This window comes from Pundamilia nyererei, unplaced genomic scaffold (genome assembly GCF_000239375.1).
Source record: "Pundamilia nyererei isolate P.nyererei 1_Seehausen unplaced genomic scaffold, PunNye1.0 scaffold00092, whole genome shotgun sequence".
In the NCBI taxonomy this organism is placed as follows: Eukaryota; Metazoa; Chordata; class Actinopteri; order Cichliformes; family Cichlidae; genus Pundamilia; species Pundamilia nyererei.
In genome coordinates this window covers 857,118-873,728 of record NW_005187493.1, presented here as the reverse complement: position 1 = coordinate 873,728, position 16,611 = coordinate 857,118, and the positions used below count along the sequence as shown (strand labels likewise).

Below are 16,611 nucleotides of genomic sequence, written 5' to 3'. Positions count from 1 at the left end.
CTTCTTCTTCTCCATGTTTCATGGCGCATGCGTAGAGCTTAGTGGTGCATTACCGCCACCTAGAGGAAAAACAAACAAACAAACTTTGTAGCGTGGATGAAGTGGAGCCACGTCGTCCATCTTTAACACCGTCGTTGGGCTGGATGTGGATGTGAAGTAGACTGTGTATAACAGCTGTTTGTTTTCCGGGCTTTTTATTTTGCACCAGCATCTAAAACGTTAATAACAGGAACATTAAGTTGAATCACCATGTTTTATGAAGGGCCAGGGGCACACGATTGGAGGTGGGTGAGGCATTAAAATCCCTTGATTCGCATTAAGGCTAAATATAATCCAAAAGCTTAATGTATATGACAGTATATGACAGGCTACACCGTGACATGTCTGTGTTGCACATGAGGCTGCACAACAGTTGTGACGCTGTGTAAAATGTAAATAAATGTAAATGTAAATTGTCTTGTTGAAATATGCATTACTGATTTTCAGCCTTGTTCTTTGCGAGGTCTCCAGATTATGTGAATCTTTTGATGATGTTGTGGACTGTAGATTAGGAGGTATTCAGTCTTCACATTTTATGATGAACATTTTATTAACTTTATTTTGAAACTGTTCCACATTTTGTAGACACCGTTCTCTGCAAACTGTTGAACCTCTGCCCATCTTTAGTCTCAACATTTACGTTTCCGCCCTTTTCTTGCTCCTGTCCTAACTTTTGTGGGATGTGTTGCTGCCATCAAATTCAAAATGAAAATATTTTTCATGAAATTGTATCAGTTTAAACATTTGATGTTTTCTGTTTTGTCGTAATATAGGTTCATGAGACCTGCAGATGTTGGCATTCTGTTGTTACTTACATTTTTCGCAGGGTCCTAACTTTTTTGGAAGCGGTGTTGCACAAGACATGTACATAGATTTCTACATCAATTTCTTACACTGGGACTGACTTTGATAAACCACACTGAGTGACAAGAGGGTAGCCAAAGGTAGACAAACCAGAAGATAAAAAAAAATAAAATAAATTAATGTCTGCATAGCAGATAGCATGGTGGTATCTCAAAAACTCTCTTAATACAAGTGAAAACCTCTGCAGTTGTTTACAATGGAAAGTTTCTGACGCACTGTGGTTAATGTGGCTTTATGTGTTTTTGACCGGTGTACCTAACTATAACACAAGCATTCCCACAACTGTCAGTTTTAGTTTCCTTCGTCTTATTTGTTCCTATTAATAAATACACTGTAGCATTAGAATGATCCTATAGGTGGAGAATATAAGCAGCGGGATGGAGTAACACAGCTAGGATATTATACATGCAGTGTGATGAGCAGCGCTTCAGTTAGTCCATTTAATTAACAGTGTAACAGCTCTTTCTGCGCCATTCCTTTTAACAAATTATGAAAAGATCTCACATTTTGGATTTGCCTGGTTGAGCAGATCCATGACTTTAAATATCTGCTTGAGTGCAGTGGTATAAAGGTGGACATGCTTTAACCTATAGCCCACACTCCTTGCAGAAGAATAACTCACCCAGTGTTGGGTGGGATAGCTAAGACAGCCTAAATGTCTTGAGCCACTCTTTACTGAATTTTCACCCATGTCAGATGTCAGCACCAGTTACTTTTGAATCAATGTTTAAACCGAAAATAACTCAGATGCCCAAAAGGATGATTGGAACAATCCTTCCCACATCTGGTTTAATTTAATATTCAAAATGTGACACTTTATACACAGAAGAAGGCAAATAAATGACTGCACTGCTGTCTGCGTGTTCAACCCACGCTTCCTTCAGTAAATGGACCGTGAGAGTCTTATCATTTGCTCCTCTCATCCTGAACTAGTGTTCAGCCTGCTGACACAGATGGGGCTGATCAGCAGGCTGCCAGCTCCTGCACGTTTGTATGCAGAAGATTTAGGAGCTGCAGTTCAGCACTATAAATGAATCCTGAAGAATGATTGCTGAACCGGGTGAAATTAATTCCCAGAATGTATGCAAATATTCGTCTTACGTCTGACAGTGATTTGAACAAACCGAAAGCCAAATACCAACAGATTTATCTGGATGATATGAGAATAAGATGCTAAGAGAGCTAAAAACTCATATTTTACCCCCAAAGTGACCAAAACTAGGATGTGACTTAAAAAACTGGGCCTCTGGTTTGTAAACACATCCATTAACACCTTCTTGCTGCTCTAATTCCTGTTGTCTGATGTTGCAGCTATGAAATATGAACCACTAATTTAAGGTGTGTGTTGCCAAGTAAAGAGGTCAGCATGAAAAAGTTAAATCAGTGAACTCCACCATGTGTTGAATGTGTCAGACTGTTACCAGAATAATTGGTTAACCTCACTTTCTGTCATGGCCACTGGCATATTTTTGACCCAGCAGCTCACGACTGACTTTAAAGATGTATAAAGACATCTGCAGGATTACAACAAAGATACCATTTATTTTGGTTTATGACTTGATCCATTACTTTGACAGGATGCTTCCAAGTTCCATCACTGACATCTGTTACCTCATATGTCTAAATTTCCTAGTCGTTTGCACTTATTAAACACTTTTCTTTCTTAAAGGTCGTAGTTAGCATTTTTGTTTTTTTAATCTCATTTTATTATTATTTATTTTTCATATACAAATCACTGCTTTTCATGGATTCTTTTATCTGTATGCATACATGTGTAAAAATCATAACCACTGGAGTTTGTGCTGTAGTAGTTACAAATATTTGTCCCCACTAGAAATGTTTTTATCTCCACGGAGAGAATTTGCTCTCATTCTTAATATGTTGTCACATAGTATCCAGATGTTGTGTGAAATAATTAAAGGATTATATTTAGTGCCTCAAAGATAATTAAATGTCTTTTTCAGGATATTTAAAGTAAAAAGGATATATCCCCTTAAATCAAAAGTGTTCATGTCGTATTCCTTAACACTGAAAGGGCAGGTCTTCAGCCTTGGTACCTGATCTGTCTTGTAGTCTAAAAAAAGTTTGTGGTTTTCTGCAAAAGCACACATCCTGTAACAGTCCTTTAAGAAAAAAAAGCAAACACGCTGGTGTCACATCATACTGCGTGAGCACAAACATGCAGCGAGTTCTGTAGAACTGCTTGTCAAAGACAGAGTACAGGTGTAAAAGATTTAGTAGACGTTTGTTTTCAGAGTATAGTTTGGATTGTCCTTGGTTAAACTTCACTGCCATGGTAGATCAAAATTGCAGCTCCACTCAGCAAGGTAAGTCTTGAATGAAGATACAAACATCGTTAGATTTCACAGTAATGTAAGCCAAGAGTTTTCCTTAGAGTTAAATCAGGTCTTTACATTATTTATAAATAAAGATGGTTAGTGTTAGTGCTTGTGATGCTTCTTATGTTGCTTTTATATTGAACTAAGCTTTACTGGTTTGACTTTAGAGGGAGTAAAAAAGGTTGATTTTCATATCAGATTGCATTTTGATTAGCAGCTTTTGTGGGACTTCCCCATCTTTTCTGTTATTGCTCTAATAGACGTTTAACAGAATCTCGGTACTTTCCAGATGTAATTTTAAAGTTTTGAAAAAAAAAGTGCTGAAAAATAAACTGTATGCTGTCTGGCACAATGTGACAAAGATCATTCCAGGAATTAAACTACACTGGGCACACCAATAAGCTTATAAAGAGATGTAATTAATATAGCGCAGAACTGTTCAGCTTGTTGGTTCCCTAGCAGTTGCAGTTTCTCATGTGGCACCTTGGGAAAACTAACCGCCCACCCCTGCCTGAGATGCTGCCGGAGAGAGAAACATATCCAAAATTAGAGTCAGTAGGACTTCAGCCAAGGGGGCAGGAGCTGGATGATAAAAATGTTTCCAACTTTGTTTTTAAATCAGTGACTAGTGCTTTAAATAAATGATCACAGCAACCAAAAACAAACAAAGAAAATCCCCCAAAACTGAGCTTACTAAAAGGCAAGTTTCTTTTATATACAACTTCTCCCACGCCTTCACAGCTGACATGTGAAGTGTCTGTTGTGTACAGACTCACAGCATTCTGATTAAACAGAATGCTGTGAGTCTGTACACAAGGCATCAGCCGCTCAGAGGCATCAGCAGTTTAATTAGGACGGTGCAGTTTGCCCAAAGGCAAAAAGCAATACTGTGTAAGATCGTAGAATGTGTCTCATTTTAATGAGGCGATGCATTACCAAAGCTAAATTATTTATTTAGATTTGTAACAGAGATCCTATGCACCAGATATTACTCGGGCAGAATGTGGACCCATTTCCACCACTGCAGAGTCCAAACACGTTAAATTGCTCCTTCGTTCACGGTGAAGATGAGCAAAATTCAGCTGAAAGTTATATGAGATATTGCACACCACAGCTACACAGTTAAGAGTTACAGTTACAGTCAGGCTTTTTATGTGATTCAGTGGCAAACCAAAAACCAACAGTGTGTCGACTGAATGTTTTAACTCACTAGAGATCGATGAGGCTTCAGGAACATGTTAAACATAGTATATCAAAAAGCACTGCAATTGGTTTCTGGGGTAGGAAATGCGCCCAAGATGCTTTTGCTCGGTCTGTATTCCTGCAGCAAACATTGCACACATCACACATCCATGCATGCAGGTTTCTCAGCAAAACCACATTTTCTGCTGCTCAGTTCTGGTGTAGATGTATTGCTCAAGGACTCTGATGCTGTGCATGTTTTCACATTTTGCTTTATTGCCCAATTTCCTTCAGCATTGTTTGAACAATCCACTTTCAAGCATGTACCTCTAGTTCTGCATTTTTTAAAGAGATATATTAAAAAAAACAATTTTTATTTTGTTTATTCATATTTTAAAAACTTTACATGATGCATGGATGGTTATTCTTCATTTCTTAATATTGTTATTATCAGTAGTAGTCACTTATTTAATATCTGTTTAAAATGTGAACTAAAGAGGAAAAAAAGGCGTCCCAAATTGCTAAAATTAGCTTTCTGTGTTGCGTGGTGCAGTGATGAAGCACAGCACTCACTTTGTGAGTAGGGTATTTCTGTGTGAAGCTAAGTCATTTTCTCACAGTGCTTCCATTTCTTCCCACAATTCATACACATTGCATTAAGTTGATTGTGAGCTCTACAATGAGCACATGTGTAAATGGTAGGCAGTGGATGGATGGACAGAAAATTAAAGACACAGCTATGTAAAAAAACTGTCTTTTGATTTTTTAAAAACATACATAGCAGTTTTCTGTCTTCATGTATGAGATTAACTATGAGGTCAGTGAGTGTTGCTCAAACATAGTTTATTAATTTAAAGTGACTCATATTTGTTTTTCTTTTTTCTAGCTTCACAGTTGGGTTTTTCATCTAAGGAATTACAAGCGACCTTAGGAGTTCTCAGTGCAGCGCTGATCATCTCACTGGCATGGAATATTTTTTGTTGCGTATCAAAATTTGACTCAGGTAATGACATTATTTACTCTATCCTCACTCAAAAAAAAGATTCTTCACCCACAGTAAACATGACACTATAGTTTGAGTAAAATGCAACTGAAATATATTATCAAAGAGTTATTTATTCTAATACTCAATTATTTTTTAAAAAAAGTGCTTGTATAAACTGAATGCATATCAATCAAATACATTTGATCAGAATCAGAATCAGAATCAGAATACTTTATTAATCCCTGGGGGAAATTATTAATTAATTTGATTTGACCAGATTTAATTAAATGTAACATTTTTACATTTTACCTGTAACAAAAATACATCAGAAATCCAAATGCAAGTTAAAGTCAGCATTTTATGGGAATTAACACAAAACCCCCTGAAAACAATCCAGTTGTGAATATATTCATCTTTATCTTGTATTAGGAAAATGGAGATGTCCACTGAGAAGACGGCAAAGGTGCGTAGCGTGGTTTTTATTGTTAACAAATTACAGTAAAACAGATCTGCATGTGAAGAACTCCGTTTTCCTTTCTGTGTTCCCAATTTTAGTCAGAGCTTGAGGCAGATGGAAGAAAATCCTATTTATGGAAACTTAAGCTACCTGCAAACAAGTAGGTGCAAGCGGTCGTGCGTCTGGCTGTGCACATGCTTTAGTACAGTTGTATCAGATTACAGCGTGATGATATTTCTCCACAGGTGTAACTTTGTTAACAGAAGACAATCCCCCTCACTCATCACTCAGCTCTTCAAACGGGAAGTATCAGCGAAGAGTCAGATCAGACTTACAGGTAGATTCTTTGAAACTCTTTGGAAGGTTTGAGATCGTTTATTCTGGCTTCACTTTGGGCTCTCTGTCTGTTCATACAGGTTATTAAACCTTCATGACAATATCTCTCCAGAAAAAGTAAAATACAGCTGTATGATATTAGATCAGGTAATAGTAGGAACATGAAAAGTGGTCCTTTAGCATAGGTCAGTCTAGACCTACTAACCCATGGGTGTCAAACATAAGGCCTGGGATCCAGAATTGGCCCAGAAAAGACTCCAAACTGGCCGCCTGGCCCAATGTGAAGAAGGGCATAGCTTTATTATTTTTAATTGTTATTTAATTTTTAACTCTCAGTTTTATACCTTTTCATGCCAATAAAGGCTTCTCCAGTGCCAGTGATAATAAACCAATTAAACCAAAGTAATTAAATAATAGCTAAATGATTAAACGATGAAAAAAATATTATTATTTTAAAATATCTACTAAGGAAATTTCTGTTGTTGTTTTTTTTTACAGTGGGTCCACAGCAAAACCAAAAAAAAATTTAAAAAATGAGGAAAAGCGCATATGTATTTCTTACAATTTAAAAGCATAGAGTTGCACTCACAGATTTCTTTCATCTACTAAAGCAGCATTTCTTTATCACGTAAGAAAATTGAGATGTACTGTTGAAATTACACTTCTTTTTCTTATATTAAAATATCGCAAGCATTAAATTTAGTTAGTTAAAAGTCTTTTCACAGACAGAAAGGAGAGTTTTACTAGTTCATTGCATTGAAGTGTGATCATGTTTACATTGTTTTTTGTTTCTTCTTCCAGTCCAAAAACCACGACTGCTATGCCAACCTGACCTTAAAGGGCCCCAGGCTGCAGGCTGGTCACAGCTGTCCGCAGATACAGTACTCAGATGTAATGCAGTTAGGGGAGCCACCGGAGTCAGAGAAGGAGGATGATGGTAACACGGACGCCCTCTCCACCGTGTCTGATCTGTATGCTTCCGTGCAAACTCAGCGAACAAAAACCATTGACTCTGCAGACAATGAGGAAGGCTATGCCAACCATCTCTGAGACGTGCACAGCTGCTGATGCTGAGATGACTCAAATGGCTGTTTTTTTTTCAGGCCCAATCTGTCACCACAGGATGTCAGTGTTTATTATTATATGAAAAATGGAAACGCGTCTGTGCAGTTGTGAAGTAGAGAAGTGCTGCGCTTCTCTGATTCATTGGCTCTCAAACTAGTTAACTAGCTAACAAGAGGACGGGACCCACAATTTCAAACAATTATTAATTATTAATTATTAATAAACAGGATCCGAGTGGATTTTTACTTAAATAAAGCTCAGAGTAATAGCATTCACAAACTCTTTTTGGGTTTGTTAAATTAAAAAGAAAAGAAAATTCATGTTCTTTTAACTCCCCGACAGTTTGAGAATCACTGCTCTGCCTGAATGTGAAAGTTTTAACATAAAATGTGTATTTTATGTAACATTTCAATGACATTTTTGGTGGACTTGTTTTTTGATGGTGCATTTGAAAGCTAACTAAGTACAACATCTCTATTTTTGTTTTTTTGTTTTTACAAAATGACACAGTAATTAATTTTGTAATATTTGCTCTAATAAAATAAATGATTATCTAAGAGTGCTCCAGACAAGCTTTTGTATGCTTAACAATATATTCCACTTATAATAAGTGAGTAAGTAGTTTTTTGACACTTGCTTTTCAAGTCATAGCACATTTAATATTGTGTAATAAATCCCTTTTCTTCTCTTTGCTTTTAACTTGGTAAGAATTCTTTTAACACAACTTTTTTCTGCTGTGTCAATGTTTAACCCTGTGAAATGAATGGGTCACTGAAAAGACCTAAAGCAGTATAAAAACAACAACAACACAGAAATAAAATGCAAAAGAAATTTTACTTTGTGTAAACCAAGAATTAATATCAGTTACCATCACTTAATTTCTTTAAAGTCCTTTGGTTGCGACATTAGGCTTCTTGGATTAAAGGTCACTTAGGTCTGTACTTTGCATTTATCGGAGAGCCTTATTTAAGGCAGTGGTAGCATTTACCCTTTGAACAATCAATGCTTGAGATAAGAGTTTCTAAGAGCTAATGGTAATTGCAGTACAGTTGAAAAATTATCATCCATAAGAGTGAGCCTCACGGCTTCCATTTATTTTAAGTAGGTGCTGCTCATCAAATGTAGTGTTTTCACTGACCATCAGCTAGTGGGGCTACCTCTATAAAAACAAATGCTATGAAAATGTGCTGGTCTAGAACATTCAGGTTTGTGATAACATAATCTTCCCAGGAGTGGACATCCCATCAAACTCACAACGCAGTCAGACTGTGCAAGCTTCAGAGAAACTGCATGTCACTCTACAGGTAAAAGCTTCCTGTTTATAAAAACAATGCAGCAGCCAAGTTGCTTAGCTTTGCAAAGCTGCATCTGAACAAACCACAAGACTTGTGGAACAATGTTAGATACTTAATGCATAGCGCCACATTTGGAGAAACCCAAACACAGCATGTCAACACCAAATCCTCACATTAACTTCTCACAGTGTGCAAAGTCAAACTGTGTGGAGTGCAAGTAGTGGACCCAGGTGCAGACAAACCAACGTGTGGAAACCAACTTAATAGGAACAAAAAGTGAGCCGTTTAATTAGGCTGATAAAAAGGTACAAAAACAAAAAGCAGATACACACTGGAGAGAAACTAACTAGAACTGTACTGGGAGAAAGTAAATGCTAAACACAAAAGACAAAGAACAAAACCTGAACTCGGAAAACTCGGAAAGATCAGAAAGATCAGAAAGATCAGAAAGATCAGAAAGATCAGAAAGATCAGAAAGATCAGAAAGATCAGAAAACCCTGGCGGCATGGAAACATGTCGAGAACAACAGAAGACCAGACAAAGACTGAACGAGAAATCAGAAACTAAATACACACAGGAGGATAATGAAGGAATGGGGAACAGGTGGGAACATAGCTGGGACAAATCAGACCTTACGAGACAAGGGGAAGAAAAACTAGACACACTGCACATAGGACAAGGACTTTCACAATAAAACAGGAAACAGCATGGAATGCAGACATGACAACACAAACTTGCTAACATAAAACATGCAAACATGAAACTAAGGGTGAGGGAAACTTAAATACAGGGGTAGTAAACACAAGGGGAATCTAATAAACAAATGAACTTAGCTGACCTAGTCAACTTCAAAATAAACTAAAACTTAAAATGCTCGGTCAAAAGACCCAGGAACGTGACATAACTGTCACCACATTGGTGATAGTGGTGATGATTTTGACTTGTTTTTTCAGCCAGTCGACAATGAACTCTTCTGTATACCAAGGTATTCTTGAGTCAAAGGTGAGATCATGGACAGTTGATCCCAAGAATATCAACAAATCTAGGCGGGGACAAGTATCAGGGATGATTCGTGACAAGGGGACGATTTGCTAGCATGTTTACAAGATGCTAGTGAGACCTGCTATAATGTACTTTTTGGACACAGGAGCACTGACAAAAAGACATGAAGCAGAGCTGGAGGTAAAGGTGTTAAGATTTCAGTTGGGATTGACCGGAATGGCCAGCGAGTACATCAAAGGGACAACTAAGGTTGAGCGACTTGGAGGCAGAGGCAAGACTGAAAAGAGATTAATAGATATAGCAAAGGATGATATAGCAAACATGCAGAGGATTGCCCAAAGATGCCCTACCATTAATTACAGCTTCATTCTGAAATATGATCAACCTATCTCTAATAATCTGCTATGTACCACAGGCCTTCAAGCTGGCACTAGTTAAACCATTACTTTAAAAGTCATCTCTGGTCCCCTTGTCAGTGGCACCTGCATGACCTGGGGCCGAGAGCTATATGCGAGCTGTCCTGGAACAACGGACGCCGGGGGGGCCAGGTGGCCGACTGCCAGACCAGCGTCGCCGGCCTCCGGAACAGCGTTGCCATCACTGCTGGAGACTTGGGCAGCCTCCGCAAGAGACACTGCCCTTTTTCCATAAACAAGGTGATCCACTCAACATAAAAGCATGCACCAGCATTGTGTGCTTGATAAAAATCAGAGCACATAGCAACTTTTGAGAACAGTTGATGATTAGATAAAGAATTGTGTCAAACCTATCAGTTCATAAAAGATTGGTGATGTGTTTAACCTTTGTAACAGTGGCATACCCATTCATACATGTAATCAAAGCAGGACATGGAAACTCACTTTACCTTTATATTATGATCTTCTCTTCTCGTAGAGCCAAGTTTAAAGTGCTTGTTTACATCCTCAGTTATCTTGTCTTATCTTGAATGAGATGATACCTTATATGCAGCAGATATATTATTTCACATTGGTCACTTCCAACTTAGGCCCATGATGCCCAGATAAAAAGTTGCGGAACAGCGTGACAAAACTTGCTTATAAACCATGCATGTATATTAAGAAGTCCCAGATGTCAAAAGTCCAGCTGATAACATAAACTCATATATTCTTTATGCTTTTATGGAGGCTATTTCACTTGTCCAGACAATAGTTTTTCAAAGTAGAGATGATTTTTTAAATATCACAAAACATGTGAAATACATGAAATTTGAAAATATTTGTAAAACGATGAAGTAGCACTAGATGGTGATGTTAAAAATGCTGAATGACATATGTTACCTTGATGATAATGATGATGATGAATTTCCATTAAAGGAGATTATGTTTTCATATAAGCTAATTTGTTCGGTGAATTCTGGAAACAGCATGTAATGCAGACATGACAACACAAACTGCATTGTTGCTTGTTGTCATTGACTGAACCATGGGCCATACTTTGGTCTGGTGATTGTTAAGCACAGTGAGATTGTTATATAGACAGGACTTTTGTATCCTTGAGGCAATCTAGAGTTAAATCTGACACCGTAAAACTATGTCAGATTTTAGTACAGATTCCACTATCATGGTCGTGTTATGAAAATGTCATGTTTAGGCTTCTATTTTATTCCTGTCGTATTTGTAACACTTCAGTGAGTTAACAAATTATTTTATATCTATTTCTAAAGGGACGATGTGTGTCAAATATGCCCTGGCTTATTGTTGATATGTCTTCACACATTAATTCTAAATTTTAAAAAAAATTAAGTGTTTAAATTAAAACGGCAGATTTCATTTTGACAAATGATTTATTTAAGCATATACCTTTTGCAAGAAATTGGATTCCACACATTTTTAAATAACAATAATGATAAAATGAATCATGTTTTATTAAACTGTTTATTTTAAATACATTATATTGCAAAAAAGTTCATATTTCATCCTGTTACTTTTCCATTGCTTTTTTGTATGCAAATGCTAAGTGAGATTTATGGAAACAGTTCAGTACAAGTTAAAAAATATAAGGTACAAGAGCTCAGACTTTGGTGTCCATGGGATTAATTTGCCCTTTTTCCTCATAGGTTAAGGGGGCTTCTACACTGGAAAAGTCAGATGGCAACTCAAAGAAAAGCTCATCATTGAAGCAGTTCTTATCAGATGGAGATGCCAAGGAGGGAAACTTCATGACCAGCCCAGTGAGCAGACCACCAACTGTAGAGGCTCCGATGGTGGTAAAGACAGCCGCAACCTGGTACAGCGCTTGCTCCCGTGCAGTGCGTCCCAAGCCCGGCTTCAGTCCAGGAATCACCTTCTGCAGTTCTAGCAGCTGTGGATCTCCTTCGGGTGGAGCACGGTGGGAAAAGATCTGGTACATGCTGGGCCCGTAGGTTTCCTCAGTGGCGAGAAGGATGGCGCAGATCCCTGCTGTGGCCGATATGATGCCAGTCAGTCCGTGCAGGTTGTGAATACCACACTGGTCTTGGATCCTCATGCGATAAGCCATAAAGGGGGTCAGGTACTTGTAACCAAAGAAACAGGCAGTACAGCCCATGACGCCCAGTGCATATGCAGCTACAGGTGAAATCATCATGTCCACAGAAGCTCCAACTGTCACACCGCCTGCTAGAGTCACATTTTGGATATCAGCCATCGTGAGCTTGCCTCTCTTATTGAATAGTGCAGAGAGTGCAAAGGCAGTGATAGTGGATGAGGAGAGACCTATGAAGGTGTGGAGTATTGCTCTGTGCTGATCATCGCCTTTAAATGTAAGCGCAGAGTTGAATGAAGGCCAGAATACCCAGAGGAACAGGGTTCCCATTACAGACAGGATATCTGAATGATAACTAGTGATCTCTTTAGCATGTCCATCATTCAAACTTGGCCGATAGAGCATAAATGTCACTCCTAGACCAAAATAGCAGGCAAATATGTGGATAAGAATAGTGCCGCCTGCATCATTGATCCTAATGTATTTGAGTACAGCCCACTCTGTCACAGCAAATATAGGAATCTCAAGAGAAGCCATGACCAGTAGCTGAACGGGACTGGTCTTCCCAAGCACAGCCCCGAAGGAGATGAGCACCACAGCACAGGCAAACTCTGCATTCACCAGGTTGATCACCCCCAGGTGAATTTTCCCATCATAGTAAAACTGGAAGAACCCTTGCATCAGGATTGCCCACTGGATTGCAAATGTAGCTGTGAGAAAGTTGAAGACCATCCCGCCAAAGCCGTAGAATCTGAAAAAAGCCAGCAGGCAACCGAAGCCTATGAAGATCATCACTTGCACATCAGCAAAGTAGGGGTAGTCGCGATAGAGGGAGTTCTCCATGGGGCTGGTCTCATTGTTTTGCAGCTTTGCGTTGGTATCGTCATCATAAGTGACAAAGACAGCATAAAGAGCTATGATGATCACCTCAAACACTAACACAAACACTGGCAGGCTCACTTTCAAACTCACTGAGTCCTTCATGTTGATGCTCAGTATCCAGACTGCGACTCCTCTTGCTACAGCAACACCCCTTTTGTACTTTTCTCTTTTTTTTTTAAAGATCAGATAAGAGCAGATAAAGGCATTGGTTAAAGAGAGTGAACACATGCAATGCAGTTATTTAATAGTGGATTGTTATTTAACAACTCGAGAGAACAATGTACTTTAATCCCTCACTGCTCACAACTGAGCTTATCTCTCCCCCTGTGGTTTTCCGTAACAAGTTCTGATTGGTATTAAATGTCTTTATTTTAAACTAATCATGCGGAAAAAAGAAAAAGATAATAAAATCGAGTTAAGTATCACAATTTCATTTTTTTGTTATTAATTCTGATGGCAGGAACTGTGGTTTATAGATTAAAATGACAAATGTACATGACCCGATGGCAAAAGTGATGAATTTAAAGTTTCAGGATATCGAATAGTTAATAATGCAAATAATCTTTACAGGCAATCCAGTGTAGCTAAATGCATAGAAGCCAATGTACAGCTTGTAATGAATTAAGGGCCTGTGCTGTTGATCTATGGTGGAAAAAACATCTTTCTGCTATTGCTGCTATTAATGAATTTTAGATGAGTGTTTTAATTTCAGCAATGGATAATAATGGGCATCATTAATTAGAGTTAGGAGGCACAGTGTGGCTGGCACTTTTTAAATATAGATACAATTCAAATAGTTTTACATGACAGAGTGGGAAGGTATGGTAAGCATGACACAATCATGAACTGTCACACTTTTATCACTTAAATACAGCACAGCCATTTAAAGCAGTCACTGTGGGCATTGTTAACTGTGTAAATCGTTTTTTGGGGGGAAAATTAAGTGCAATAAAAATAAGAATGTAAGAAAAGAAAGTGGTGGTATTTAATATTTAAATATAATATTATATTATATTATAATATTAAATATTATATTATAATAATATTATAATAATCTATATTTAATTTTCTATATGTCATTATGGTTACTATTATTGTATATGTATATGATTTCATCCTTAGTTTAAAAATTCCAGATTTTATTTCAAATATGAAAATTCACAATTTTTCAGTCTTGGGATGTGATACTGCTAAACACCTAATTAACAGCTGGAATAACAGGAATGACAAACTGTTATCACACTGAACCTGTTCAGCATTAGGAATATGTGTTGTGTCTGAAGCAAAAAGAGGAATTCTCTGATCAACATTAGAAAACAATCAGTTAGATCATAGTAAGACAAAGCAGTATTTCTCAATGTAAGCTATTCTGGAGTATGACAGGAGATATATAACATCATAATATCAATTAATTACTCCTGTTTTACATGCAGCTGTTCACTGTAGCAGAAAGTCTGTTTCTGATATTTATTGTGGATTCAGTAGAAAGCAATGAGAAAGAAGCCATTCACATATTTTGTTATTATAAACCCAATTCCATGTGGAGCACAAACTCGCATTTATCACTGAAATTGAAGTTCAGTTAATCAGAAAGACTCACATTGAATTTTGGGATATTATTTCAAGAATTTGGTGTGCAGTTTTTAAGTGTTTTTTTAATATGAGTTTCTAAGTTTGCTGTTTGATAAATCAGACAATGATAGCAGAGTGCTGAAATGTGACCTTATTTATTTATTTATTTACAAACTGTATTGTCGTCGTCGTGGTTGTGGACTGTGACTCAAAAAGAAAAAAAACCCTCAAACCCCCACACACTCCAGTCCAGTAACAAGCAGCAATGAGCAGGTTAAAGTCGCCATTAAAATGCAAAAGAAGAAGAAGAATCACTCCCATAATGCATTGCATTGCCAACGTATGCAAACAGGAACATGGCTACCGGTGTTTAACATCAGCATTCTTGAAAAATTATCTTCTCCCTGACCGACATAGTCTGTGATACACCAGCTTTTGCTGATCCTCCGCGACAGGAGAAAGGTCGGAGTTTATCAGTAGACTTTGGAAACAGCTCCTCGCTTCTTCGTCGGTCACAGACAGGTAACGGGTCAGTTAGCTAGCTCCCGGTGAAGCTAACGCTACCAGTGCTGCTAATCTCGTCAGTTCATTTAAATGTTATCATCGCTGTCATCTCCTTTTGGAGACGGACTGTGAATCATTAGTCAAAGCAAGACGTGGAAAACACACCAGTATACTTTTATACCTGTGCTGTGAAACACACACATTAAGCCCCTGCATGGGGGCGGTAGTTTTTGTGTCTCCCAGAGCTTTGACACGTCTGCACCTCAGCTAAAACTTAATTGTCATGTAACTCGTAATTTGACTGTTAACTAGACTGCTGCTTGCTTTTATGCTTTATATGGAGAGCAATGTAACAGCGTATAATGACGTATGTTTATGGTTTATAATTAAGCAGCTTGTTTGCCAGTTATCGTAGATGTCTGCCTTTTTTTCATTCAGATCGCAGTCGCGTATTGATCAGTTAAACAAGCGTGAGGGGGGATATGTTAATGTCACAGACATAATGCTGACAGAAAGAGACTAATGCTGAAAGAAAAAGAAAGGGCAAAATGTTCTGGAGTGACGGTGGAAGATCGGGTCCTGCTGAAGTAGGAGCACCATTTTCAGTAAGCAAGCACGGTAACAATGTGGCATTTAAGTCACCGAGTGGAACTACACACTCGAGGAACACTACATTTATTTACACCGAGACCACTGCCCCACAATCTGCCCCCAAAGCACAGCTAACCAGGGCTGAAGGCGAGGAAATTAGAATCTAGAGATGTGGCAGAAATCACCACAAGAACCAAACTTCAGACTTGGTAAAGGTCATGGTAAAATAAGTGCATTGGTGGCAAACATGAGGTCCAGGAGGCCAGAAGTGACCCAGCAGACTCCCAATTTGGATCTCTGGACCATCTGAACAAGTAAAGGAGGGCGTAACTCTTGAACCAAGTTTTATAGCTTTTCTTCCTGATAAGGTCCTCCCATATGTTTATTCATTGTGTACCTAAGCTCTTAAGTGACAGAAATGTGCCTGTTTTTTTTTTTTGTTGTTGTTTGTTTGTTTTTTACATTTTATTACTGTCTTCTATAGATGGTTCAGTGTTTTGTTTTGTTTTTCCTTCTTACAATGGGACTACAGTACAAATCAATAACATGTTTTCTATGACTTGATAAAACATCTATAATTGCAGGAGTTACCATTTTTTTCTGTAATTATACAAATGTATTTCTCACAGTTTAAGCCCAAAAAGTCCTGCTGACAGATTTTTCATTTACTATAGCAGCATTTCCTTATCACGCAGAAAGGTTTATGGATGCTGTCGAATTATTAACATATCTCAGAGATTAAAAGTGTAGTTAAACTTCTTTACACTGACAAAAAGAAAAGTTTCACTGATGGAAGTGGGCTGTGTGCAGCCCACGATGTAAAATGAGTTTGACCTTCCTGCACTAAAGTAAGGGGTGAAAGTTAAAGGGGAAAAAATAGTTATAACGAAGGGAAATGTTTAAAAATGAAATGTTACACCTATTTCAGTTTTTAAAAGGATTTAGGATTTTCAGAAGACTTGGGTATAACAGTATTTTGTTATGAGAGAATATAATAATTTTGAGGAGTACTC

General features: G+C 37.9%; 2 protein-coding genes and 1 pseudogene across 8 annotated transcripts in view; 2 read left to right on the top strand and 1 right to left on the bottom strand.

Moving 5' to 3' along the window:
• The first annotated feature begins 3,077 nt into the window (after positions 1 to 3,077).
• On the top strand, positions 3,078 to 7,767 carry LOC102194937 (signaling threshold-regulating transmembrane adapter 1). The gene is made up of 6 exons (XM_005739474.1): positions 3,078 to 3,230; positions 5,311 to 5,427; positions 5,839 to 5,872; positions 5,965 to 6,026; positions 6,112 to 6,203; positions 7,004 to 7,767. Exons 1-6 carry the CDS (start codon positions 3,197 to 3,199, stop codon positions 7,250 to 7,252), a joined length of 588 nt encoding a protein of 195 aa, XP_005739531.1. The 5' UTR covers positions 3,078 to 3,196; the 3' UTR covers positions 7,253 to 7,767.
• Positions 7,768 to 11,596: 3,829 nt separating this feature from the next.
• Positions 11,597 to 13,033, bottom strand: LOC102215760 (ammonium transporter Rh type B pseudogene; annotated as a pseudogene).
• A 1,790-nt stretch (positions 13,034 to 14,823) lies between these two features.
• arfgap1 (ADP-ribosylation factor GTPase activating protein 1) overlaps positions 14,824 to 16,611 on the top strand; it is a 13,665-nt gene continuing 11,877 nt past the window's right edge. For 5 of the 7 annotated variants that reach the window (XM_013912538.1, XM_013912536.1, XM_005739473.1 and 2 more), the window contains exon 1: positions 14,824 to 15,025. The gene's annotated coding sequence lies outside the window, so the exon portion shown is untranslated. Of the gene's footprint in view, positions 15,026 to 15,365; positions 15,613 to 15,810; positions 15,913 to 16,611 lie in introns of those variants that run through there. The other 2 variants (XM_013912534.1, XM_013912535.1) reach the window with 2 other exon arrangements.